Below are 26,525 nucleotides of genomic sequence, written 5' to 3' on the forward strand. Positions count from 1 at the left end.
TTAAACAGAGGTAAAGTTGATTTGTTTCCTTGTTGTTGATTTCACTTTACTGAGGTAGCACATGTTGATCTCAGAGGATGGCGAATTTCAAAGAATCCTTCTGCGCATGCTGTTTACTGTATTTTTCGGAGTATAAGATGCACCTTTTCCCCCCAAAAAAGAGAGTGAAAATCTGGGTGCGTCTTATTATATTATACGCCGAATGTAGCCCCGGCCCAGCTTCTCAGACGGAGGTTTCAGAGGCTGAAAAAAAGCCCCCAAACAGAGCTTCAGAAAAGAAGCCCCTAATAGAGCTTCAGAATAAAAGCCCCCAAACAGAGCTTCAGAAAAAAAGCCCCTAACAGAGCTTCAGAAAAAAAAACCCCAAACAGAGCTTCAGAAATTGTGGCCACAGGACCCTGCCGCACTGCAAACAGCCATAAATGCAGTTTAGTTGTTGAGCATCAAAAATGGAGTCACATGACCAGTGGGGGGGGAATGTAGAAATTGGAACTTCAGATATGGTCCATTGTCATTTCTATTGCTAATGAACTGGTCGTAAGTTGAGGATTAGCTGTACTTAGGATGTGACGTAGCATTTGGACTTAAGGGAGAAAAAAAATTAAGCTAACGGCTGGCTTTACCTATCAAGAATTATTTTAAAGAACTTTCTGTGGAAAAAAAACAATATATCAGTAATATTTTGAACCAGGGTGGATTTGATTTAAATCAAGTTGACTTAAATCCTGATTTAAATCACTAGTAGAAAGGCTTGGTTTAAATCGACTCGATTTAAATCATAATTTTTAAAGAGCAACTGTTCCACAGCGGCTCCTCCTCTGACCCAATGTTGACTCACCAACCATCTCCATATTACAGAATACACAGCCTCATGCTACATAACTAAGCTCCATTACATGCTGAATAAACTAAATTATTGATGTATCTTAAATAGAAAACTATCTTTAGATAGATTTTTTTTACTCCAAAAGCATTTTGTTAAAATAAATTTGATAAAAATAAAAAAAATCCGATTTAAATTTTAAAAAAATCTTCCATTTTTATCCACCCTGTTTTTCACTTGCACTCGTACTTATTCAAAAAACGGAAGGATAGCTATCTACTGATTTTTCACTTTTTTCAGAGCATAAAAACCACAATAATGAAACTTGAAATGGCACTGATGTTGCCATGGTCGAATTGACACTCCTGTGACAGAGAGCTTTTGCAAATAATTGGTCGCCACGATGTAAAAAAGATGCTGAGACTCTAGAAAGAGTGCAAAGAAGAGCAACAAAGATGATTAGGGGACTGGAGGCTAAAACATATGAAGAACGGTTGCAGGAACTGGGTATGTCTAGTTTAATCAAAAGAAGGATTAGGGGAGACATGATAACAGTGTTCCAATATCTCAGTGGCTGCCACAAAGAAGGAGGAGTCAAACTATTCTCCAAAGCACCTGAGGGCAGGACAAGAAGCAATGGGTGGAAACTAATCAAGGAGAGAAGCAACCTAGAACTAAGGAGAAATTTCCTGACAGTGAGAACAATTAATCAGTGGAACAACTTGCCTGCAGAAGTTGTGAATGCTCCAACACTGGAAATTTTTAAGAAAATGTTGGATAACCATCTGTCTGAAGTGGTGTAGGGTTTCCTGCCTGGGCAGGGGGTTGGACTAGAAGGCCTCCAAGGTCCCTTCCAACTCTGTTGTTATATATTATATTATAATTTCCATTTTATAACATTCTCTCATTGATTGGTCCGGCTTCTGTCGTTTTTTGGGATTGTTTTAATTTAAAGGATGTTTGCTTGCAGAAGGTGATATTGAAAAAGATGTGTTGGAATTCAGTAATGTCAGAGTTTCATTGGGCCACGTTTTATATAGTGAGCTATTAAAAATGCCTAAGGTTGTTTTGGGCCAGAAAGTTAATAAATACAGAGGAAAAACCTACGGAGGTGGGGGAAAGCAAACTTACTCAAGATTTCCCTTATGACTGCATTTTTGCTGACGCCAGTCTTTCGTTTCCTCACATGTTGACATGTAACTCACTTACTCATTCCTGTTATCAAAAGAGTAAAGCAGAAGTACACTGTCATTTTACTGAACGTTTAGAAAATGCGCTACCAAAAAGAAAACTCTCGGCATCTGTCAGGTTCTGCTTCTTTAAGAAATGAAGTACACATGTGGCAAGAAGGTTAAAAGCTGCAGAAGTAGAAGGTTGTCTTCAAGAAGGCTAGCCTTCTTGGTCTGTTAATTTCAGGGAGAGGGGTGTTTGTTTTCAGCCCCCCCCTTTTTTTTGAATTACTTCTAAAAGTGGTATGCAAAAGTTGAAACTGCGTTTATCTGGAATATGCCTTAAACTAAAATTGGCAAGCGTTTCATCCCTAAGGTCACAGTTTTCCATTACAGGGGAAAGTTTAGAGTAGAGTGGAGTGGAATGGAATGGAATGGAGAATAGAATACAGAATAGAATGGAGAATGCAGATCAAATATAGAAAATAGAATAGAATAGAATAGAATAAAATAGAATAGAATAGAATAGAATAGAATAGAATAGAATAGAATAGAATAGAATAGAATAGAATAGAATAGAATAGAATTTTTTATTGGCCAAGTGTGATTGGACACACAAGGAATTTGTCTTGGTGCATATTCTCTCAGTGTACATAAAAGAAAAGATACGTTCATCAAGAATCATAAGGTACAACACTTAGTCATAGGGTACAAATAAGCAATCGGGGAACAATACCAATATAAATAAGGATACAAGCAACAAAGTTACAGTCATGCAGTCATAAGTGGGAGGAGATGGGTGGTGGGAACGATGAGAAGATTAATAGTAGTGCAGACTTAGTAACTAGTTTGACAGTGTTGAGGGAATTATTTGTTTAGCAGAGTGATGGCGTTCGGGAAGAAACTGTTCTTGTGTCTAGTTGTTCTTTTGTGCAGTGCTCTATAGCGTCGTTTTGAGGGTAGGAGTTGAAACAGTTTATGTCCTGGATGTGAGGGATCTGTAAATATTTTCACAGCCCTCTTTTTGACTCGTGCAGTATACAGGTCCTCAATGGAAGGCAGGTTGGTAGCCGTTGCTTTTTCTGCCATTCTAATGATCCTCTGAAGTCTGTGTCTGTCTTGTTGGGTTGCAGAACCAAACCAGAATACATAATGGAATGGAATAGAATAGAAAATAGAATAGAGAATAGAATAGAGAATATAGAATACAATACAACAGAATACAGAATAGAATGGAATGGAATAGTTCTTTATTGGCCAAGTGTGTTGGACACAAAAGGAATTTCTCTCCAATGCAGATGCTCCCAATGTACATACAAACAACAAAGTAATGTAATCATAATCATAAGACACCAATAGGAGAAGATAGTAGGAAAGATGAGGAGGATAAGATGACAAGTTTTTTATTCATATCCCTATAACTTTCCCTTTATATTCATAAAAATAAACATGCATTACATACATACCAGGGTGGATAAAAATTGATGATTAAAAAAAATAAATCGGATTTTTAAAAAAAAATTAAATTGGATTTTTTTGATTTTTATCAAATTTATTTTTAATAAAATGATTTTGGAGTAAAAAAATCTTATCTAAAGATAGTCTTCTATTTAAGATGCATTCATAATTTAGTTTATTCGGCATGGAATGGAGCTTAGTTATGTAGCATATGAGGCTGTAGATCAGCGGTTCTCAACTTGTGGGTCGCGACCCCGTTGGGGGTCGAATGACTATGTGCCAGGGGTCGCCTAAGACCATCGGAAGTATGGGAAGTATACTTGCGAGTCCAAGAATCGCGCTCCAATGGTTGACTCCACAAGCCAGCTGCAGGCTCTTCAAATCACTAGCCGAATTCGGCTTCAGGCACGATGAATTAAAAAAGAGAGAAATCTTTGCTCTGATGTCTCCCTCTCAAGCCAGCTGCAATCACTCCCAATCGCTAGCCTAATCTGGCTTCAGGCGCCATAAACTTAATAGGGGAGGAGTCTCCACTTTAATGCCTCCGTCCTCAAGGCAATCGCAGGCAGTTCAGATCGCTGTGTCTGACTTCAGGCGCGATAGATTCAAAATGAAAATAATTTTACAGTTGGGGTCACCACATTGTGGGGAATTGTATTAAAGGGGTTGCAGCACTATAAAGGTTGAGAACCACTGCTGTAGATTCTGCAATATTGGGACTGTCGGGGAGTGAACAGCAGGTCAGAGGAGGAGCTGCTACGAGAAAGAGATGACGGTTGCTCTTTAAAAATTATGATTTAAATCAAGTTGATTTAAATCAAGCCTTTTTACTAGTGTTTTAAATCACGATCTAAATCAAGTTGATCCACCCTGATACATACTACTTTTCTCTTGCCCCCTGCCCTCCCAAGGGACCTAATGTGGATTACTGGCTTCTTGCTGCCGTTAGCAGTGGGAAATTAAGCAATCTGTGCCTACTAATTAAGTGATCTGGTTGGTTGGTTGGTTGGTTGGCTGGTAGAATCAGATTATTTTGCTTCCTGCTATTAATGGCAACAGGAACCCAGCAGTCTCTTTCCTCCTGACCAGTGAGAAAGGTTCCCCTATCTCAGGGGTCTGCAAACTTGGCTTTTTTTAAGACTTGTGGACTTCAACTCCCAGACTTCCTCAGCCAGCAAAGCTGGCTTGCAGACCCCTGCCCTCTCTCTCTCTGTCTCTCTCAATAGAGTTGTTGTATCAAAGGTTTTTTTTAAAAAAAGTTTGTGCAGAATAAAGGTGATATTGTTTGAAACATAGTGGCACCCCAAAAAGAATGAAATCAAAATTTTGCTGCTTCTTCTTTTTTTTTTCCTATTGAAAGGGTAGGTAGATGGCCCCATTTTCGTCCTTTGAAATGTCCCAAATATTTGTCATCTGTTGCTGAACTTTGAAACAAGATATATATTTTATATCTTGGCATAAAGATATAAGACATAAGATCATGGCATCCGGCCCTCTCAGTTCCTGGCAAATAGATGGGGGAAAAATGGAGGTAGTGACAGATTTTATTTTCCTGGACTCCAGTATTGCCGCAGATGGGGACTGCAGCCAAGAAATTAAAAGACATTTGCTCCTGGGGAGGAAAACCATGACAAAAGCTAGACAGCATACTAAAAAGCAGAGACATCACCCTGCCAACAAAAGTGCGTTTAGTCAAGGCTCTGGTTTTCCCAGCTGCAATGTATGGCTGTGAAAGTTGGACAATAAGAAAGGCTGAGCGCCAAAGAATGGAGGCCTTTGAACTCTGGTGCTGGAGAAGACTCCTGCGAGTCCCTTGGACTGCAAGGCGATCAAAAAAATCAGTCCTAGAGGAGATCAACCCTGAATGCTCTTTAGAAGGCCAGATCCTGAAGATGAAACTCAAATCCTTTGGCCACCTAATGAGAAGGAAGGACTCACTGGAGAAGAGCCTAATGCTGGGAAAGATTGAGGGCAAAAGAAGAAGGGGACGGCAGAGAACGAGGTGGCTGGATGGAGTCACTGAAACAGTCGGCGTGAGCTTAAATGGACTCCAGAGGATGGTAGAGGACAGGAAGGCCCGGAGGAAAGTCCATGAGGTCACGATGGGTCGGACACAACTTTGCAACTAGCAACAACAACAAAAGCTAGAAATAAGAACGGATTGCCTCCTTGAAGCCTCTTGCTCCCGTCCCCAGCCTTATGATCATAGGAAAAACTGTAGCATGAAGACGGGTTATTGTGACTCTGAATTTCAGTGGCAGGACGTCCTGTTTCAGGTATGCCTTGCAAATTAGTCATCCCTGATTTAAGCCAACCAGGAAGAAAGAAAAAGGCTGCCTTGCCCCAGTTGATATCTGTAGATAGGAAAGGGAAAGACTATTTTTTTTTCTAACCAGCCATCAAGCCACACCTACAGAAGGTGAAAAACAAAAAATTAAGCTATGGAAATCCTGCTTACATATTGCTCCTTTTTTTAAAAAAAATATGTGCATCCTGTGTCATTGCTTTGAAGTGTTAACAGCTAACAGACTGGGCTCAGCAGCATACAAAGCCTATTCTTCCGTGCTGCTTTATTCAAGAACAGGTCAGGCTATGGTTAGTATTCTTGCACCCAAACCAGTAAGTGACTTATGTTTTATCTTCACATGTTAGATGAAGTCAAACCACGATGTGAATTAGCATGTTCCCGCACAGCTACAATCCGGTAAAACTAAGCTGTTTATTCATGTTTTGCATAATTAGTTCTCGAACTGGGGAGCCCTGTTACATTCCAGCAAGTCCGAGCTCTTTTCTTTGGTCTCAACTCATAACAAAAAGTGTTAGCAAGAAATGGCCTCATTAGATAGAAGGTTTAACAGCCGAGCCTCTGAATAGCTTCATTTGTATTCTTCAAGTGTTGTAAGGCATGATGGGGTTGTAGCTGCATTCTAAAGTATATTTTACGATTAAAATATCTCAGCAAGTCTATTCTGTTTCTCCGAATACTGGCTCCTTTCACGTTGCACAAGCTTGCTCAAGCTTTAATATCTTCTTTCAGTCGTAATCGGGATTTTTCTTCTTCCTCTTTTCTTCATTTAAAGCACAGGAATAATCAGGCCCCATAATGGCCAACTCTGTTGCTTCTGCTTTTGTGTTCCGTTTTTCGTAGAGGGAAAGTAAGTGGTTGATGGATTTGAAGAGGAAAGAAACATTTTTCACTCCTTTTATTCTTAACGAACGCTAACCCCATCATTGGTTGTTATTCTGGTTGCAAAAATGCTTTTTTCCCCGGTGTCGAGGTGGTCTTAGAGCACTTCAAATCTTTCTGCTTTGAAACGGCACGTCCTGCTCTCCATTATTACCTTTGCTGTGACTAACTTGGGTTTTTAAAGATTCATTAACTAGATGGGAAGCTACCAACAAGTTGCCCATCCCTATGTCGATTTTCAAATGTACCTCTGGGTCAGTTACAATCCCACAGGCCTAACCTATGACAAGGGAGTTATTGGTTGGGGGAAAATTGAAGGGGAAAGTGCTAAGGTTGCTGCCCTGAGCTGCGGGGGTGCGGGGTGGGGGTGGGAGGCAAGATAAGATATCAATCAGAAGCCCAAATAGGTCATAAGGCCACTGAACTGCATGTTGAACTGTCCCATCAGCGGTAAATTATGAGTTCAAAACCATGCATTTTTAAGTGCAATATTACCTTGATTCCACTCCATATTTAATATGCGGTTAAGACAGATAATTTGTTATTGAAGATTCATATATCTAAAATATTGTACTTGATTAAAGGGCTATAACTATATTTTTTTAGAAAGACGAACCCCTGCACTGTGCTGATAGTTGAAAATGAAGAGAGCGGAATATATCACCATGTGGTTAATAAGGAAAATATTTTGGCTTGGAAACTATAATAAATTGGCTTTTTCATTTCTTTACATATTTCCAGAAAAATGTTTAAATGCCAGGTTTGAGTTTCGGCTGTTGAGGGGATTTTTACAAGAGAAAAAAATAAAGGTTTAAATTTGTATGTAGCATCCAGTCAACCTAGGTTTTCCTCCTTATTGAGAATATAACCTTTGAATTAGGATGTTTTATGGCTACTGAAGTGTAAAACTTAGTCTAAGGTAGAGGCCATTAGATTCTGTTTGATAAGTTTTAGTTTCCCAAAATTAAGAATTGGCCCTGTAGACAATTCCAGCCTCTTTTCCCCATTTAGAATAGAAATAGAGAGAGGGATGTAGCCCCATGGGAACATTTCTCTACAGAAAGTTCCATTATAGGTAGGAAAAAAATGTTTATTACATACAGATAGTCCTCGACTTATGACTACAATTGAGTCCAAAGATTCTGTTGCTAAGTGAGTCACTTAACTGTCTCGCTTAGCAACAGAAACTTCGGACTCAAGTGTGGTCATAATTTAAACAACCTTCCTCGCCACAGTTGATTATTATTATTATTATTATTATTATTATTATTATTATTATTATTATTATTATTATTTATTAGATTTTTGATAAGTGAATCACTGCAACTTTTTAAGTTGGTAAGACGGTTGTTAAGTGAATCTGGCTTCCCCATTGACTTTGCTTGTCAGAAGGTCACAAAAGGAGATCCACATGACTCTGGGACACTGCAACCGTCATAAATATTGTGTTTCCCCGAAAATAAGACCCTGTCTTATATTTTTTTGAACCCCGAAATAAGCGCTTGGCCTTATTGCCATGCGCTCAAAAGCCTGATTGGGCTTATTATTGGGGGATGTCTTATTTTGGGGGAAACAGGGTATGAAGCCATATTGAATGGCCACTAAACAAACTAGTAAGTTGAGGACTATCTGTATTGTCAGGTAGGCTATGCAAACAAGAATAGAATAGAATAGAATAGAATAGAATTTTTTATTGGCCAAGTGTGATTGGACACACAAGGAATTTGTCTTGGTGCATATGCTCTCAGTGTACATAAAAGAAGAGATCATCAAGAATTCTAAGGTACAACACTTAATGATAGTCATAGGCTACAAATAAGCAATCAGGAAATAATATCAGTATAAATCGTAAGGATACAAGCAACAAAGTTACAGTCATACAGTCATAAGTGGAAGGAGATGGGTGATGGGAACGATGAGAAGATTAATAGTAGTGCAGATCTAGTGAATAGTTTGACAGTGTTGAGGGAATTATTTAAATTATTATTTAATAATATTATTAATATTATTTAATAATATTATAATAATATTATTTAAATGTAGGAGTCTGCCCATTCTCACAAACATAAAAAACTGCAACTAGAATTGAATCCTTCCAAAGTGCCGCTTTCAGTAATGTGCTTATGGTACTTGCCTGCAATTTCTTTTAATTGTTCTTGTGAATATTACAACTTGGTAACACTTCCAATCTTACCAATCTAGATGTATGCACTGTATAACATATTCATATTTCAGGATATCTACTCCAAATATTTTTTTTTCTTCCAAGAAAAGCATAAAAGAGATAAACAACGGTGCAGCTGTATGGATATATATATGTATGTATGTATATATAGATTGTGATTTATCTCTTGCAGGTTTCTGAGCCACCCATAGCCAATCTTGTTTTGCCTCAGAAGCCATTATGATTGTGCTGCCGAAATTAGCATTGTTGAAGTTACTCCCAAATTCGGTGGTAAATACATATTCGAGAAGTGCAAAGAAATTGCTTGCTGTATTTAGCCTTTTCCTTACATTTTCAACATATTTTAAGGGACTGAAATTATTTTTTTTTCTCCCTGCCCATTTCATAGAATGATTTAGCCCCAGTGTTTCTTAACCTGTGCTCCGCGATCCTCTGGGCCCCCCACGATGCCATTATGGGATCCACGAAGGCTTAAAGAAACGTTTTGATTTAAATATTGAGTTAAGTCCAGGGGTCCATGGCCACAAAAGGTATTTAAAGGCGGGTCGCTGGTGAAGAAAAGGTTGAGAACCACTGAAACTTTCAGTGGGCACAAAATAAAATGCCCTGAATTAACACTGAAAAATTTCCCCTTGTGTGTTTTTACATAAATCTGGTAAATTAAGTTTCCAAACATAGGGAGAAAACAAAATATAGATGAAGATATCTCCTATCTTTGGGCAGTTTATTTTGGATGCGGTGGCTCAGTGGCTAAGACACTGAGCTTGTCAATCAAAAGGTCGGCAGTTCAGCGGTTCGAATCCTAGTATTAACAGAGTGAGCTCCCGTCACAGAGTGAGCTTCTGCCAACCTAGCAGTTCAAAAGCAGGTAAAAAATGCAAGTAGAAAAATAGGGACCACCTTTGGTGGGAAGGTAACTGCGTTCCATGCACCTTTGGTATTGAGTCATGCCAGCCACATGACCATGGAGATGTCTTCGGATAGTTCTGGCTCTTCCGCTTTGAAACTGAGATGAGCACCGCCCCCTAGAGTTGGGAGCGACTCGCACGTATGTGTGAGGGGAACCTTTAACCTTACGGCTTCATAATGCTTTTAATGGTGGAAGGCTAGAGATAGATTATCATGGAAAATATCTATTATATGTGGTCTCTCGGAGTTGAATACCAAGTTCTATGAAACAATGTGCTTCTTTCGTTTCTTTTTATTTTGTTTTACTCCAAATTGCTTTTTGGAACAGATCTTGAGCTTTCATATTGGCCTAATAATTGCTCTGTCCTATTTTGCATACACTGTTAATCGTGAGCGATTAAGTTGGAGTGTACTGTGTAAATAGTGATGGTAAATCTATTGCAAACAGCGACAGCCGACATCTTTAAAGACCAACAGACTGGTCCTTGAAGTGTAAATATGCGTGCTGAAACAAAAGGGGGAAAAGCCCAGAGCCCCTCTCTGAAGTGGTTAAAAAGCATATATTTAAACAGAGGGAGGGAAGGAAGGAGAAAAAGAAGGAAGAGAAAGAGAAAAAGAGAAAGGAAGAGAAAGAGAGAGAGAGAGAGAGAGAGAGAGACTGTGTTTCCCAAAAAATAAGACCCTGTCTTATATTTTTTTGAACCCTGAAATAAGCGCTTGGCCTTATTTTCAGGTCTTATTATTTTGGGGTGTGTGGAGAAAACCACAGGAAATGGCAGGGACCGGCTGTGTATGAGTTTAAATATTTTTGGGGAGGGCTTATTTTCGGAGGGGCGTTTATTTTCGTGCATGTGCTCAAAAGCCCAATTGGGCTTATTATCAGGGGATGTCTTATTTTAGGGGAAACAGGATGGATGGATGGATGTATAGACAGACAGACAGACAGACAGACAGATAGATAGCGGGGGGCACATAGAAATGCTCTAATTTTATGTATCTATATGTCAAATTTATATAACTGCCCATGTCACAAACAAGTGTCGCTGAATGGTGTACTGTTCAACTTTCAGAAGTGTCCAAGTATATTTTTGTGCTCCATGTTTGCATTACCTGATACAGGAGAAGGACTGGCCGAATCCCGGGGGTGGATTTAAAAAAGACATCATCAGCCTTAGAATCCCTACATAGCCACAAGCCAAGTAATCCAGCCGCTCTTGAATTCAGTTAACGCTTATCAAACTCCAAGCAGGTGTTAACCATTAATTGAGGCGATTCCTGTGCCTAGGCATGATTAGCAATACATCAGTTTAATTAGACCTTCACATGGACCCGTTCTTTAGTTGCCTTTACAATAACGATAGAAAACCTTTTGTGTACCAAATAAAAAAAGTTTGCTGTACACCAGGGGTCTCCAACTTTGGCAATTTGTGGACTTCAACTCCCAGAGTTCCTCAGCCAGCTTTGCTTCTCCTCCTCCTCCTCTTCCTCCTCCTCCTCCTCCTCCTTTCTTCTTTCTTTTTAATGTTGCTGCAAAGCAAAACTTTGCTGGCTGAGGAATTCTGGGAGTTGAAGTCCACAAGTCTTAAGACCCCTTCTCTATACACTAGAGTTTATGCTGTAGTAAACTTCCTAGTCTTTGAAACCTTGTTAGCAGAAAGGGGGAAATTCCCGTTCAATCGTAGCGATCACCTTGATTTTTCTAAATTTTGCTAGAGAAGCCATAGAATCACATCTCAAAGACCTTGGAGTTTTCATGTCAAATGATCTAAGTGCCAAAGCCCACTGCAACTACATAGCAAAAAAAGCTCTAAGAGTTGTAAACCTAATTTTGCGTAGCTTCTTTTCCAAAAATACCACACTACTAACCAGAGCATATAAAACATTTGCTAGACCAATTCTAGAATACAGCTCGCCAGTTTGGAACCCTCACCACATCTCTGACATCAATACAATTGAACGTGTCCAGAAATATTTTACAAGAAGAGTTCTCCATTCCTCTGAAAACAATAAAATACCCTATCCCACCAGACTCGAAATCCTAGGCTTAGAAAACTTGGAACTCCGTCGCCTTCGACAAGACCTAAGCTTAACTCACAGAATCATCTATTGTAATGTCCTTCCTGTCAAAGACTACTTCAGCTTCAATTGCAATAATACTAGAGCAACCAATAGATTTAAACTTAATGTCAACCGCTTCAATCTAGATTGCAGAAAATATGACTTCTGTAACAGAATCATCAGTGCTTGGAATACTTTACCTGACTCTGTGGTCTCTTCTCATAATCCTAAAAACTTTAACCAAAAACTTTCTACTATTGACCTCACCCCATTCCTAAGAGAACCATAAGGGGCGTCCATAAGTGCACAAACATGCCTACCGTTCCTGTCCTATTGTTTTTCTTTTCTTCTTCCGATATATATGCTTATACCTCCTTATATTTACCCATATATGTGTTTATTTACTATATAATCTTTTTGTATGATACCTACATATATTGTTGTGACAAAATAAAATAAATAAAATAAATAAATCTTTTTTTCTCTCTCTCTCTCTTTCCATCTCTCATTTCAGGCCCTATGAGAAAAAGGGAAAGCTAAGGATGCTGGAGCAGAACAATGGATTTCTCCTTCTCTTTCATGCAAGGGATCATGGGAAACACAATTCAGCAACCACCTCAACTCATTGATTCGGCGAACAACCGCCAAGAGGATGCTTTCGATGCCCACAGCGACATCACGGAAGATGGTCGACAGACACCCTATGAAGCTGCCCTTGCCTTACAGCAAGGTTTTCAGTATCCCACGCCAACAGCCGAGGACCTTCCGCCCCTCATTAATGGATTTCCCCAAATTGGCATGTACGAGCCCCAGGCCAAATTCCAGTCCTTCAGCCAGTATCCCAATGGCTCTGCCAACGGCTTTGGCACCGTTAGAAACTTTAGCCCACCGGAGTATTATCAAATGGAGAACTCTAACCTAAGGCCCCACGACCTTCTGGAAAAACCTTCTCCTCCTCAGCCCCCACCTCCCTCGGTCTCCCAGACGGTGATTCCAAAGAAGACAGGCTCACCAGAAATTAAACTCAAAATAACCAAAACTATCCAGAACGGCAGGGAATTGTTTGAGTCCTCGCTGTGTGGGGATCTTTTAAACGAAGTGCAAGCCAGCGAGTTTGCGAAGTCCAAGCACGAAGGGAGGAAGGAGAAACGGAAAAAAAGTAGCAAGCATGACGCTGCCCATTCAGAAGAGCGCAAGTCACGCAAGATTCCGAAACTTGAGCCGGAGGAGCAAAATGTAAGTTGGAGTAAAAAATAACAATAATTCCATGGGTGGTTTCTTCTTGTTGTTGTTGTTGATTTTGCTATTCCTCTTCTTCTTCTTCTTCTTCTTCTTCTTCTTCTTCTTCTTCTTCTTCTTCTTCTTCTTCTTCTTCTTCTTCTTCTTCTTCTTCTTCCGCTCCTCCTCCTCCTCCTCCCCCTCCCCCCCTCCTCCTCTTCCTCTTCCTCCTCCTCCTCCTCCTTTCTTCTTTCTTCTTAATGTTGCTGCAAAGCATTGCTTTTCTGAGTCTTTTTCTTAATATTTTTTCCATCTGCTTGTCAGCTTGGCTTTTATGGAATATTGCCAATCAGTGCCCAAAGATTGCTTAGTAGCATTCCACCCTGGACTGTTTGTATAAATGCATTTTATTAAAAAAATAAAAATTGTAGATTTTTCTCTACTGCAGGGGGGGGGGGGAAACCCCAAACCATCTTTTGCCACCAACTATGCAAATTGTCAGAATAATTTATAAAGAACTTTAGATTCTTCTAGAGTCAAATTGTACAATACTATGATGGGTGAATATTATCTCAGTAATTTTATTACAGCTGAGTGACATGACGGCTATTAAAGTTGTACGGTGCTTCATTTTGGGGTATAATTAGGGAGGGAGAATGAAAATCATAGGCAGTACATTTTCTGTTGACAACAATTCCTGGTCTTTTTGCATTTTCTGTCTTCTTTTTTTTTTGTGGTATTAAATTATAAGCTTCCCTGTGTGAATGGGTAACTGTTTCGTGCAGAAATCTCTTTTACCACCCAGAACAATTCAGGCTCCACTTTATTTAGCTTCACGTGATAATTTCTGATTTTCATTGCTAATCGAATCATCTGCCTGAAGGTTTTAAAATACAATTTTAGATAAAAAAGTAATTTTGACGTTTCAAATTTGTTCTTCAGTGTAATCCAGTAGTATAAGGGACATGGTGCCTTAGTGGGTAAGATGCTGAACTTGTCGATCGAAAGATCGGCAGTTCAGCAGTTCGAATCCCTAGTGCCGTGTAATGGGGTGAGCTCCAGTTACTTGTCCCAGCTTCCGCCAACCTAGCAGTTCGAAAGCTCATCAAAAATGCCAGTAGAAAAATAGGGACCACCTTTGGTGGGAAGGTAACAGCATTCCGTGCGCCTTTGGCGTTGAGTCATGCCGGCCACATGACCACGGAGACGTCTTCAGACAGCGCTGGCTCTTTGGCTTTGAAACTGAGATGAGCACGCCCCCTAGAGTCAGGAATGACTAGCACATATGTGCGAGGGGATCCTTTACCTTTACCTTTAATCCAGTAGTATCCATACCTATTCAAAATGTTCATTGAGTTTAATGGGGATTATTCTCAGACTGAAGCCTTAACCACTAAATGCATGGACACCTACAGAAGGATAAAGAGGAAACGTGTGATGACTTTACACAAACACACTGACTCAGTGCTTGTAGCTGATGTTCACCATAAGTATGTAATTGCAAAATTTATTTGTTTGTTTGTTTATTGGACTTTTATCTAACGCTTTATTTATAGGCAGAACATACATTATACTCCTTCCTCCTCCAATTTGTTGTGACCTATGCCCAAGTAGTTATTACCAGACACAATCAGTCTTAAACAAACATATTTTATTAGAACAGCTGAGAATTGCTTCATTCTCAGCTTAGTCCAAATTAATTCCAAAACAAAGTCCTTCAGAAAAAGTCCTTCGGCCTTATCACAAACCTTTGTCTTCTTTGGCACCCTGCCAAAATCTTTTCTTGGCAAAGCCCTACAAAGTTCAGAAACAAGAGACGCCAGTTAGAAACAACTGGAGCAATGTTGTTTTCCTACAAAGAGCCCAAGAGCCGTTGCTGCTCTTTTAAGTCTTATGGGAGGGGACAATCATCTCCTGGCCTTACTCCTGAATCATCCTCTTTGCTTGAGCTGCTCTTGCCTTCTGGCAGCTCTTCACATGCGTGCACTAGGAACAGGCTCCTCCTGTTCCTCTGCCTCTCTGCTGTCCGCCCCTGGAGGCTCCAGAGTCTACGCATCGCTCCCAGATGGCCCTGGCTCCACCTCTGCCTCTGATGCAGCGCCCTCGTCCGGGCCTTTCCCTGACTCCAGGACTGGCCCATTGTCCTCCCCAGCCTCCTCACTGTCCGACTCAGCTGCCAGCTCCGCAGGCTGCTGGTGGACCATTACACTATTTTCCCTACAGCAACAGCCTTGTGAGGTGGGCTAATAGAAAACCCAGCTGGTTTTCATGCCTAAAGCAGGACTAGAACTCCCAGTCTCCTGGTTTCTAAACCAGCACCTTAAACACCAGACCATATTGGTTTGTCTGATCATGTTGTCGCATGTACACACAGATCATATTTTGGCATCATTTCATTTATTATGATTCCATTGACTAAACTTACTTGTTTTGTGGAATTGGTCTCATAGTTCTGTCTTTAGACCTTTACTTTTGGTTGTTCTGACCTAGGCTCCCTTAACAAGCAGGAGGCAGGAAATGATCCCTGCAAAACCTCTTTTATTTACACAGCTGTGAATTACGTTCATTCGCAGTCAGCAAGGCTTGTCCAAACAGTTTTTCAAAGGAATATTTCTCAACACACCACCTCTCATTTGGCAAGCTGCCCTGTAACTTGTTTCTAACCACAGTACAAGGCAAAACTTGGCACAGAGTCTCTCAAAGCCATGGAATGAATGGATGTTTTCCTGCAAAAGCCCACTCCCTGTTCTCTCCTCTTTTATTTCCTATGGGAGGGGCCAATCACCTCCAAAGTGTGGCTTTACTCCTGAGTCGACCCTGCTTTCTGAGTTGTTCTTGTCTTCTGGCAGCTCTGTGCATGTGCACACTGGGAACGGGCTCCAGCTATTCCTCTGCCTCGCTGCTGTCTAACTCTCTCTGCCTCCGACGCAGACCCCTCGTCCAAACTTTCCCCAGCCCCCAGGACCAACCCAAGTTCCTCCCCCACCTCCTCACTGTCCGACTCTGCTGCCAGCTCTGCTGGCTGCCAGCGAGCCACAACATTGGTACACAAAGTTGTGAGATGACCCTTTCAATCAGTGGTATGGCATTCTATAAATATTGATAGGCATACTCACGAAACAGAGATGCACAAGCATTTGCTTTGTTTCTGCAAAACAAAACAAAAAATGCTCTTCATTGGCCCATATTTAACATAACATAACATAACATCAGAGTTGGAAGGGACCTTGGAGGCCTTCTAGTCCAACCCCCTGCCCAGGCAGGAAACCCTACACCATCTCAGTCAGATGGTTATCCAACATTTTCTTAAAAATTTCCAGTGTTGGAGCATTCACAACTTCTGAAGGCAAGTCGTTCCACTTATTAATTGTTCTGACTGTCAGGAAATTTCTCCTTAGTTCTAAGTTGCTTCTTTCCTTAATCAGTTTCCACCCATTGCTTCTTGTTCAGTAGACTAGCTGAAATATTGCCTCATGCCACAATAGAATACACTGTAAACGGTCTTAGAAGGTGTGGTTAAACTATGAGGAAATGTGGCGTAATGTTGGTAGCAACCCAACATTTTTTTTTTAATGGAGTTAAGCAATTTATTAAAAAATAGCCTTTACACGTAATGATGTATGACTGAACAGCCCCATGCCATCTCCCAAATTAAATTTTCACTCCATTTGAAAAGTAATTTCATTTGAATGTTAGTGTTGAAAGAAAACTCTGAGACTGATAGGTGGGATGTGTGTGTGTGTGTGTGTGTGTGTTATGTAGCTTATACATTAAATACAAAAATACAAAAGAAAATAGTAGGAAAGAGAGGGAAGGGAAAAGTATAAGAAAAAGGGGGAAAAGAAAGAAAAGGCATTGATTTCTGACTCCTTTTGGTGCAGTAGAATAAGATAATAATTTCATACCTCGACTTTTTAACTTTTACATAATATTATAAACTAGCCATTTCTATAACAACAAATCTATTTAATTGGTAAAACCCAAAATCAAAGTTTCATTTTTTCTCCCACCTCGAGCACAAAGTCCAGAAGCCGTTTCCAGGTAGAAACAAAAATAGATGTGTTTTTTTCTTTAATCAAAACAGTTAATTTAGCCATCTCTGCTAATTCATCAGCTTTTGCTACCACTCGTCCATTGTGGGACTCAAAGCGTCCTTCCACTTTTGTGCATAAAATAATCTTGCTGCCATCAACATGTATGATATAAAAGTTCCAAGAAAGTTTTTTTTCATTAAACCCAAAAGAAAAGCTTCTGGTTTTATCTTTATATTTACTTTGAGAATTTTCTGTATTAAGATATGAATCCTACTTCAATATTTCTTTGCTTTGTCACATTTATATAACAAAATATGTACTTTGTTAAGTATGTACGTCTTTGTCTTCTGTTTGCTAATCTTGAAACCTATTAATGCACCAAATTCTTGTTTTTAAGATGTAAAGTGTCCAGAATTATCTAGGAGTCAATCAGCTTCAAAATCAAATATATGCCTGAACTAAAATTCAGGTGATACTTGATGCATATACTGTATCAAAATAGTTATAATCGTCCACTGCATATAAAGAAAACTTATACAAAATATTTTATAGATGGCACTTCGCCCCAGCAATATTAGCTAGAATGTTTAAGAATATCTCTGCCAAGTGTTGGAAGTATAACCAAATCCCGGGCTCGTATTATCACATGTCTGAAAGCAAAATAATACTGGACTAAGATGCACACCTGGTAGAAAAGGTGGTAAGGGAACATATAGATCTAAAACTAGAAACATTTCTCTTGGGCATCATAGAAGAAATGTATTCTTAATAATACATGTGTTAACAGTGGCCAGAATCGTGTTGCCACAACATTGGAAGGGCGAGGAGATACCCACAGAAGATAATAACAAAATTTTTAGAATGTGCAGAAATGAATAAACTAACATTTGAAATTAAAGAAAAGGAAGACGCTGAATATTTTGCAATCTGTTCTATCATGGCTGGATGAGAGAAACAGGAGTTAGAACTTCAAAAATTACAAGAGAAAGATTAATTTTATTTGTTTACTGTAGCTTATTCATTTTGATTAGTATTAATAATTAATATGTATTAATATTATGAGGGAAAAGCACTGTTATTATGAGATTACTATTGGAGAATGCGATCATGGTTGCTATGATGAATGTTATTCAAAAGAATTGTAACCAGACAACACACTGCTTATATGGATTTTGAACATGTTGCTCTTTTTATCTATATTAATAACAATTTTTTTAAAAAATAGTTATATTAAAATAGAGATTTGTCCATAAAAATCACTCTTAGAACAAAACAGAACAATGTCAGTATTCTCTACTACTTTGCTATAATTCAACTAAGCCTCTTGCAAACCACTGTTGTAACTGGCTTATAAGACACCCTGTTAATGAACTCACACAATTTATTAACAGGAAAGAAGTCCTAGGTTTGGCCTTTATATTTTCACAAACAAAATGGAGATATAACTTACCAGGGTTTTGTTTCTAGCAAGGAACTTGAGTTGCAAAAAAAATTTCCCTTCATATATGCTCACTTCTAAAGCTTCTGTGAAAACCAGATAGTGTAGAGAGACAAAACTCACTTCCGGTTAGCAAAGTTGTGGCAACTTAGGAAGTCTCTTGCAAGCAGTATTTTTTTATTATTATTATTCCTAGGATCGGTGGTGGGATTCAGCCAGTTCGCACCACTTCGGGAGAGTTGGTTGTTAACTTTCTGAGCAGTTTGGTGAACTGGTTGTTGGAAGAAATCATTAGAGCAGAGAATAGACTAGGAATAGGGAGTAGAGTAGAATAGAATAGAATAGAATAGAATAGAATAGAATAGAATAGAATAGAATAGAATAGAATAGAATTTTTTATTGCCCAAGTGTGATTGGACAGACAAGGAATTTGTCTTGGTGCATCTGCTCTCAGTGTATATAAAAGAAAAGATAAGTTCATCAAGAATTCTAAAGTATTGTTAAATTATTTGAATTAAAAATTATTTAAATTAGGGCCTCTGGTGGCTCAACGGACTAAGTCTGTCTGTTATTAACACAGCTGCTTGCAATTACTGCAAGTTCAAGTCCCACCAGGCCCAAGGTTGACTCAGCCTTCCATCCTTTATAAGGTAGGTAAAATGAGGACCCAGATTGTTGGGGGCAATAAAAAGTTGACTTTGTATATAATATACAAATGGATGAAGACTATTGCTTGACATAGTGTAAGCCGCCCTGAGTCTTCAAAGAAGGGCGGGATATAAATGCAAATAAAAAAAAACTTGTGAGGAAGATGTCTCTTCATTCATCGTTACAATTAAACAAAAGGAGATCAGTAAAAGGCCTTTTTTAAATACTTTATAAGTCCCTTAGTTAAAACATTAAAAAAAATTTCTTTTTAAAAAAAGGAAATTATTAGCATGAAATACCTAGATACCGTATATCACCTCAAGCGACAATACAGGTAGTCCTTGAGTAATGACCACAATTAGGGCTACCATCCCTGTTGCTAAACGAGGTGATTATAAAGTGAGTTGCGCCCGATTTTGTAATAGTTGTGAAGTGAAGTGAAGTGAATCAATCGGTCGTTACACGAATCTGATTACCCCTGTTGTTCGAAGTCAACTCAGAAGGTTGCAGATGGTGTTCCTAAGACCCAGGATGCGACAACCATTGTAGTGCCGGTTGCTGAGTGCCTGAATTTTGATCACGTGACCGTGGGGATGCGGTGACATTTGTATGCTCAGGAATTCTGGGAGCTGAAGTCCACAAGTCATAAAAAGAGCCTTCGTTCCCCACCCTTGGTCTAGTTGTATCTTTCCTTTCAAAAAATGGCCTTAGCAAGTTGCTTTGGCCTCCGTGAAGATCGTAATTGGGACCTATTTTATAAGGCTAATGAAGAAGGTGTTGAGAAATGCACATTTGGAACAATAGATATGAGCCAGCTGTGTGCAGCATCTGCCAAAAAAGCCAACACAGTTCTGGGCTGCATAAACAGAGGGGTAGAATCAAGATCATGTGAAGTGTTAATATCACTTTATAATGCCTTGGTAAGGCCACACTTGGAATACTGCATTCAGTTTTGGTCGCCACAGTGTAAAAAAGATGCTGAGACTCTAGAAAGAGTGCAGAGAAGAGCAACAAAGAGGATTAGGGGACTGGAGGCTAAAACATATGAAGAACGGTTGCAGGAACTCGGTATGTCTAGTTTAATGAAAAGAAGGACTAGGGGAGACATGATAGCAGTCTTCCAATCTCTCAGGGGCTGCCACAAAGAAGAGGGAGTCAAGCTATTCTCCAAAGCACCTGAGGGTAGAACAAGAAGCAATGGGTGGAAACTAATTAAGGAGAGAAGCAACCTAGAACTAAGGAGAAATTTCCTGACAGTTAGAACAATTAATCAGTGGAACGACTTGCCTGCAGAAGTTGTGAATGCTCCAACACTGGAAATTTTTAAGAACATTTTGGATAACCATTTGTCTGAAATGGTGTAGGGTTTCCTGCCTCGGCAGGGGGTTGGACTAGAAGACCTCCAAGGTCCCTTCCAACTCTGTTTTGTTGTTGTTGTTGTTGTTATTATTATTATTAAATAATGCTTTGATGGTGATAATCTGCTCACAGCTTTTCTCCTTCCCCCTCTCAAACTGAGTTGATGATATGGGTGACTCAACTTCACTAATAAATGGAAGGAAGGAGACGAATGCCCCCTGAACAAAACTGGGCCACTATGAAACAGTCCTTCAGAAAGAAAGTGACAGAACATTTCCACAAAATATCTGCCCATAAATGAGATAAATTTAAAAGCCTGGCAAAGTGCCTTGCAGTCCCCAGAATGATTTGTGCGTTTAAATTACTTATTCATAGGTTCTAAATTTATATCCTCCTTTGCTGTTACAGTTAAATAATTCTTATCTACTTCTGCCTTCATTCTACACTACAAATGCAACAAACATCTTAAAATGGCCCTGTTCTAATTCAGTCACAATTGGCGCTCTGCCTGGATTCTGCCCATATGTTTAGAATCAGTGATGAAGATTGCAATTCGCTGGGTTATGTATTCTGTTTCTTTATTGGGAAGAAAAGGGTTGAAGACATGAATCAGCTTGCCTATCGTATTAGGAAGGAGAGAGGTTGCAAGAGGACTCCTACAGCAATAGTAACAGTTCTCAGAAAACTTCAAAGTGTAACTTGTGATGAATGCTGGAGAATGGCAGCGACTAACTAACCTGTGCAGCCATGTTAAATGCTGCTGATATTGAAGAATTATTTCAGAAACATGATCATCTTCTTTTAACGGCCCCATAATCCCTTGCGGGGTGGAGTCTGGGCAACTGAATGGAGCTGAGTGTTTACTGGCCGGATGCCCTTCCTGATGCCAATGCGGAGTTTTGTTCCGCAGATATATTCTCATTGTACCCAGAGAGAGAGAAATATCTGCCTCTACCTAGGATCGAACTCACAGCCTCCTGATTGTGAGGCGAGAGCTCCACCGCTAGGCCACCGCACCACTATTTCAGAAATATGATGATTCTCTCATATTATCCTTTCCGTTAAAAGTACAGAGTTGTCCGTGTGTTAATGAATGTACGTCCATTGCAGTGGGATGTATTGGCGATACTGAAAACACTGGTATACTTTCGAATCTCCTAAAACCTAAATGGTTTAGGTTGATACAGAGTTACTCTAACCAACCTATATCACACATAACCCAATGAAGCTGTAGGTCCGTGATGACGAATCTATGGCACGTATGCCAGAGGTGGTACCCAGCACCCTCTCTCTGGGCACACGAGCCATCGCCCCAGTTCAGCTCCGCCGTGCATATGTGTGCACCTCCCTCCAGCCAGCTGGTCTTTGGGGCTCTGCCGTGCATGCATGGGGGGGTGGGGTGCATGTGGGGGGTGGGGCGCGTGCATGTGTGTGGGGTGGGGGTGAATGTGTGGGCCGCATGTGGGCATGCATGGGAAGTGAGGCATGGAGGCCACGTGCACATTGCATTTTGAGGGTTTGGGCGCGCACACCTAGTGTGGTCCTCGGTATATACCGAATGGCCCTCATTAAAAAAAACACATAGAAAGCTATGTAGCAAGCTGCCCCATTTGCGCTGCCGCTAAACGCTGGCAGGGGAAAAACCCTGGTCTACTATAGCCGGTGGCTGACCCTTCAGCACCATGGAGAGTGAGCTCCACGGATTTCATTGTAGAATTGCCTGAGAGTTCTGGAAACACAGTGACCTGGGTTGTCACAGACCCTTTCTCAAGGCAGGTTCACTTTGTCCTATGCCAAAAGATCCCTATGGCCAAAGCCTTGGCTAAGCTGTTTTTGCTCCACATATACGTCTTGCATGTGGCCCCATGACATATTATTTCGGACAGAGAGGTCCAATTCACATCCAAGCTCTGGAAAGCCTTTTTGAACCTACTCGGAACTGAACAGGGACTTAATTCTGGTCATCGTTCGCAAACAAACGGGGCCACAGAATGAACAAATTCAGTTCTGGAACAGTACCTGCATTGTTTTATTAACTATCAGCAGGACAACTGGACTGAGCTATTGCCTTTTGCAGAAGTGGCCTATAATAATGCAGTTCACACTAGCACAGATTTTACCCCATTCAAAGTGGCCACAGGGCAAGAATTTAATGCTATGCCTCACATGAACCAGAAATCCTCTCATTTACGAACCATTTGGCCAGTGGTCTACAAAGCCATGGATGAAGCCAAGGCTGCCTATAATGCACAAGGAGACAAGAAACGAATCGAACCTAGATCTTACAAAGTGAGGGACAAAGTTTACTTTTCCACTAAGTTTCTAAAACCTTTGCAGCAGTCTAAAAAGCTGGGCCCTAAATATATTGGGCCTTTCCCCAATCATTCATATTATTAAACCCGTCACAGTGGAATTGCAACTCCCTAAGTCAGTGACGGCTGACCTTTTCCGGATGGAGTGCCCAAAATGTGCATGTGCCTGAACTCACAAAATGCAATGCGCTTATGGCCCTCTGTATGCGTCCTTCCCCCATGCATGCAAGCGTGTCTCCCTGCATGTGCCCCACCCCTGCACTTGCCCGTGGGGTCCCTGTACATGCCCCACCCCCCGCGCATGCACACATGAGCCCACTATACACGCCACACCCCTTGTGCAAGTGCAAAAGAGACCCGGCAACCAGTTGGCTGCCAGGAGGCACACGAACATGCATGTCAGAGCTGAACTGGGGCAACGGCTCGCATGCCCACAGAGAGGGCACTGTGTGCCATCGGTGGCACACGTGCCATAGGTTCACCATCACGGCCCTAAGTCATTACGGCAAGCCCACCCCGTTTTTCATTGAAGCCTGCAGTCACCTCTGACCTTTGTCCGGCTACTATCCCTGTTCCACTCCATTATGGTTGAGGGCGAACAACATCTCAAAGTTCAAGAAATTCTAGACTCTAGGAAATTCTGTGGAGCCACTCAGTACCTGGTGGCTTGGAAACACCTCCCCTTCTCACACAATGAATGGGTTCACAAAAAACATGTGCATGCCCCTGAATTAATACATATATTTCACCAATTGTACCCTGACAAACCTCGCTAATTTTATGTTTTCTTTGTCTCCCCCTTCCCTTTTTTGTTAAAAAAAAAGGTTTTTTTTATTTTTTAACAAACGCACACAAACAAACAGTGCATTTTTTTTTTGAACAGAGTATTGGCCGCGTCACAAATTTGTACAACTTTTAGTTTTTTCCCATCACAATTTATATTTTTCACTTTTTGCCATAATATTCTTTCTCTCTAATTTTTATTTTCTTTTCCTTATTTCTATTGTATAACTAATCTTACCATTCGCCCTAATCTCTAATCATTAATCATTTTCTCTCTCTTTTTTTCCCCTCCTCTCATTGTTTCCTCCAAGTTAAAACCCTTTAATTTCAGATCAATCATTTTCTAACGTTTAACCCTAACTCTAAATCATCCTCTTCAAATATTTTCCCATTACTCCCTTTTCACAACATGATATAGTTTTATTCCAATCACAAAAATTTATATTCATTTTTTTAAGTAAACATAATTTCAAATGCTTTAACTAAATTTCAACAATTAGAGACATTTCAAATATTACAATCTCTTATCTTGCATTTACTACAATTCTATACAATTTATCCCTTCCCTTTCTTTTTTCCTTTCAGGTGGACTTCCCATTTTACTAGTGCGGGGGGGGGGCAGCATGTCAGGTCCCATATTTCTATTGGGACGCTGGTATTCTGGTGGGGAGGGGGAGGATTGGAGGGATCTCTTTATTAAGTTTCTGTTTCCTACATTGCTGTGCTTGGCAGGGGTTTTGTTTGCATGGCTTTAAATTGCTGGTTTTTTTAAGTGAGAAAGTTTAGTTCCTGCCTAGACCTTTTGCTATCGCAAGCCTTTAAATAAAAGCTCCTTTTGGAACAACTTCAGTTTCAAGAGTCCTGCTTTCTTCCGAAGATTTGGAGAAGACAAGACCTCACACTGGGAATGTTTTCTCTGGTAATCATTGATCCCTGCATTTCTTTCATTCATTTTTTTTAACTTTTTTTTTTTTTTTAATTTACAGAGACCAAATGAAAGGCTTAGCATCCAGTCTGAAAAACCAAGGGAAGAAATGGCAACATTGGACGAAACCCCGGTTAGTGCTTTTGTCTTTTTAATTGTACATGGTATTAAAACAGGTATGCCTTCAGGACAAAGAACTTTATTATCAGAATTATTGGGAGACTGTTGGACCAAAATTTTGGAGAAGAGACTCTTGTAAGAAGCATCCTAGCTGCCTTGGCAGATGGAGGACAAGCAAAAAATTACAGGAGACAAAAACCATCTATTTTTATATACCGTATTTTTCGAAGTATAAGATGCACAGGAGTATAAGACGCACCTTAGTTTTTTGGGAGGAAAATAAGAAAAAAGCTGATTGGCAGGTGGGTTGGCCTCCCGGAATACTCCCAATCAGCTATTCCCAGAGGTGAATTTTAGCAACAGTTCCTTGGTTGTGAGCTCTGTGCCTTTGTTTTTTGTTTTGTTTTTTGCTTCTTTTCTTCCTCTGAAACTCTGTTTCAGAAAAAACTTTTTTCTGCCTCTGAAAGCCTCTCAAACAGAGCTTCAGAAAAAAACCTCTGAAGCTCTGTTTGGGGGCTTCTTTTCTGAAGCTTCGTTTCTGATGCTTTTTTCAGTCCCTGAAACCTACGTTTGAGAAGCTGGGCAGGGCTACATTTGGAGTATAAGACGCATCCAGATTTTCACCCTCTTTTTTGGGAGGGAAAAAGGTGTGTCTTATACTCCAAAAAAATACGGTAATATACCATGTGCAGGATATGGACTAATTCATCCATACATTCAATAGCCTATGCCACATTATGCTCTGCATCGGAATATCTGATTTGTAATAACAGCTTTTCACTTTCATGTGATGTAATTTTTTTTGTGTGCGCGTGTTTGTGTTTGTGATTCTCATATAGGTGCAGCAGGTTGCTTCTTCAGTTTCTGTGCAAGAGGCAAGTGATTGCAAATTTGAAGTGGGAGATCTTGTCTGGTCCAAAGTGGGGACATATCCTTGGTGGCCCTGTATGGTTTCAAGAGACCCTCAACTCGAAGTTCATACTAAAATTAACACGAGAGGTCAGTAAAGAGAAATGTATGAGCTGTTATTTCAGAAACTTTCTGAATAGCTGACTCGATTAATTGTTTTATTACTATCTCATAATTCAAAAATGAGCAGATTAGATCAAGAATCTGATTAAAATTAAAACCAGGAGATGATATGGAGAGTAAAACAGGGGTCTCCAACCTTGGCAACTTTAAGACTTGTGGACTTCAACTCCCAGAGTTCCTCAGCCAGCTTTGCTGGCTGAGGAACTCTGGGAGTTGAAGTCCACAAGTCTTAAAGTTGCCAAGGTTGGAGACCCCTGGTCTAAAACAGTTGCATTTGAGGTCCCTTAGATTCATTTTTTCATGTGCTTATATCAGTGGTAGGTTTCAAATTTTTTTACTATCGGTTCTGTGGGTGTGGCTTGGTGGGCGTGGCATGGCTTGGTGGGTGTGGCAGGGGAAGGTTACTGCAAAATCCCCATTTCCTCCCAACCAGCTGGGACTCTGGAGGCAGAGAATAGATGGGGGCGGGGCCTGTCAGAATTTTTACTACCGGGTCTCTGAACTACTCAAAATTTCCGCTACCGGTTCTCCAGAACTGCTTAGAACCTGCTGAAACCCCACCTGTGGTTTACACCAGCATACTTCTGTATACTTACACTTGATCAAGTTTTAAAAGTCACAACTGAAGTGATGGATATTTTTGCTCGTTTTTTTTTTTCCCAGGCAAATTTTTTTATTTTCCATAATAATTCCCACAATTTGACCAGTGTACAATACAATCACTTATCCAACAATCGATCCTATACTCAAATTATGCTCAATCAGGCCTGCTCGACCGCCACTCCCTCCCTCCCTTAATCCTTTCTACCCTTCTCATCCTTCTTCTACTTTCCCCACCATCCTTCTCCTCGCTTTCCTACTTCCCCT

At 40.2% G+C, this 26,525-nt stretch overlaps 1 protein-coding gene across 2 annotated transcripts in view; it reads left to right on the forward strand.

The window, feature by feature from the left end:
* NSD3 (nuclear receptor binding SET domain protein 3) overlaps positions 1-26,525 on the forward strand; it is a 119,036-nt gene that overhangs the window by 13,470 nt on the left and 79,041 nt on the right. For both annotated transcript variants that reach the window (XM_058194054.1, XM_058194055.1), the window contains exons 2-4: positions 12,304-13,025; positions 24,568-24,639; positions 25,466-25,625. In XM_058194054.1, the coding sequence (XP_058050037.1) occupies positions 12,348-13,025; positions 24,568-24,639; positions 25,466-25,625 (910 nt within the window). In that variant the 5' untranslated portion in view covers positions 12,304-12,347. The remainder of the gene's footprint in view (positions 1-12,303; positions 13,026-24,567; positions 24,640-25,465; positions 25,626-26,525) is intronic.

The sequence above is a fragment of the Ahaetulla prasina genome, chromosome 9 (genome assembly GCF_028640845.1).
Source record: "Ahaetulla prasina isolate Xishuangbanna chromosome 9, ASM2864084v1, whole genome shotgun sequence".
Taxonomy (NCBI): domain Eukaryota; kingdom Metazoa; phylum Chordata; class Lepidosauria; order Squamata; family Colubridae; genus Ahaetulla; species Ahaetulla prasina.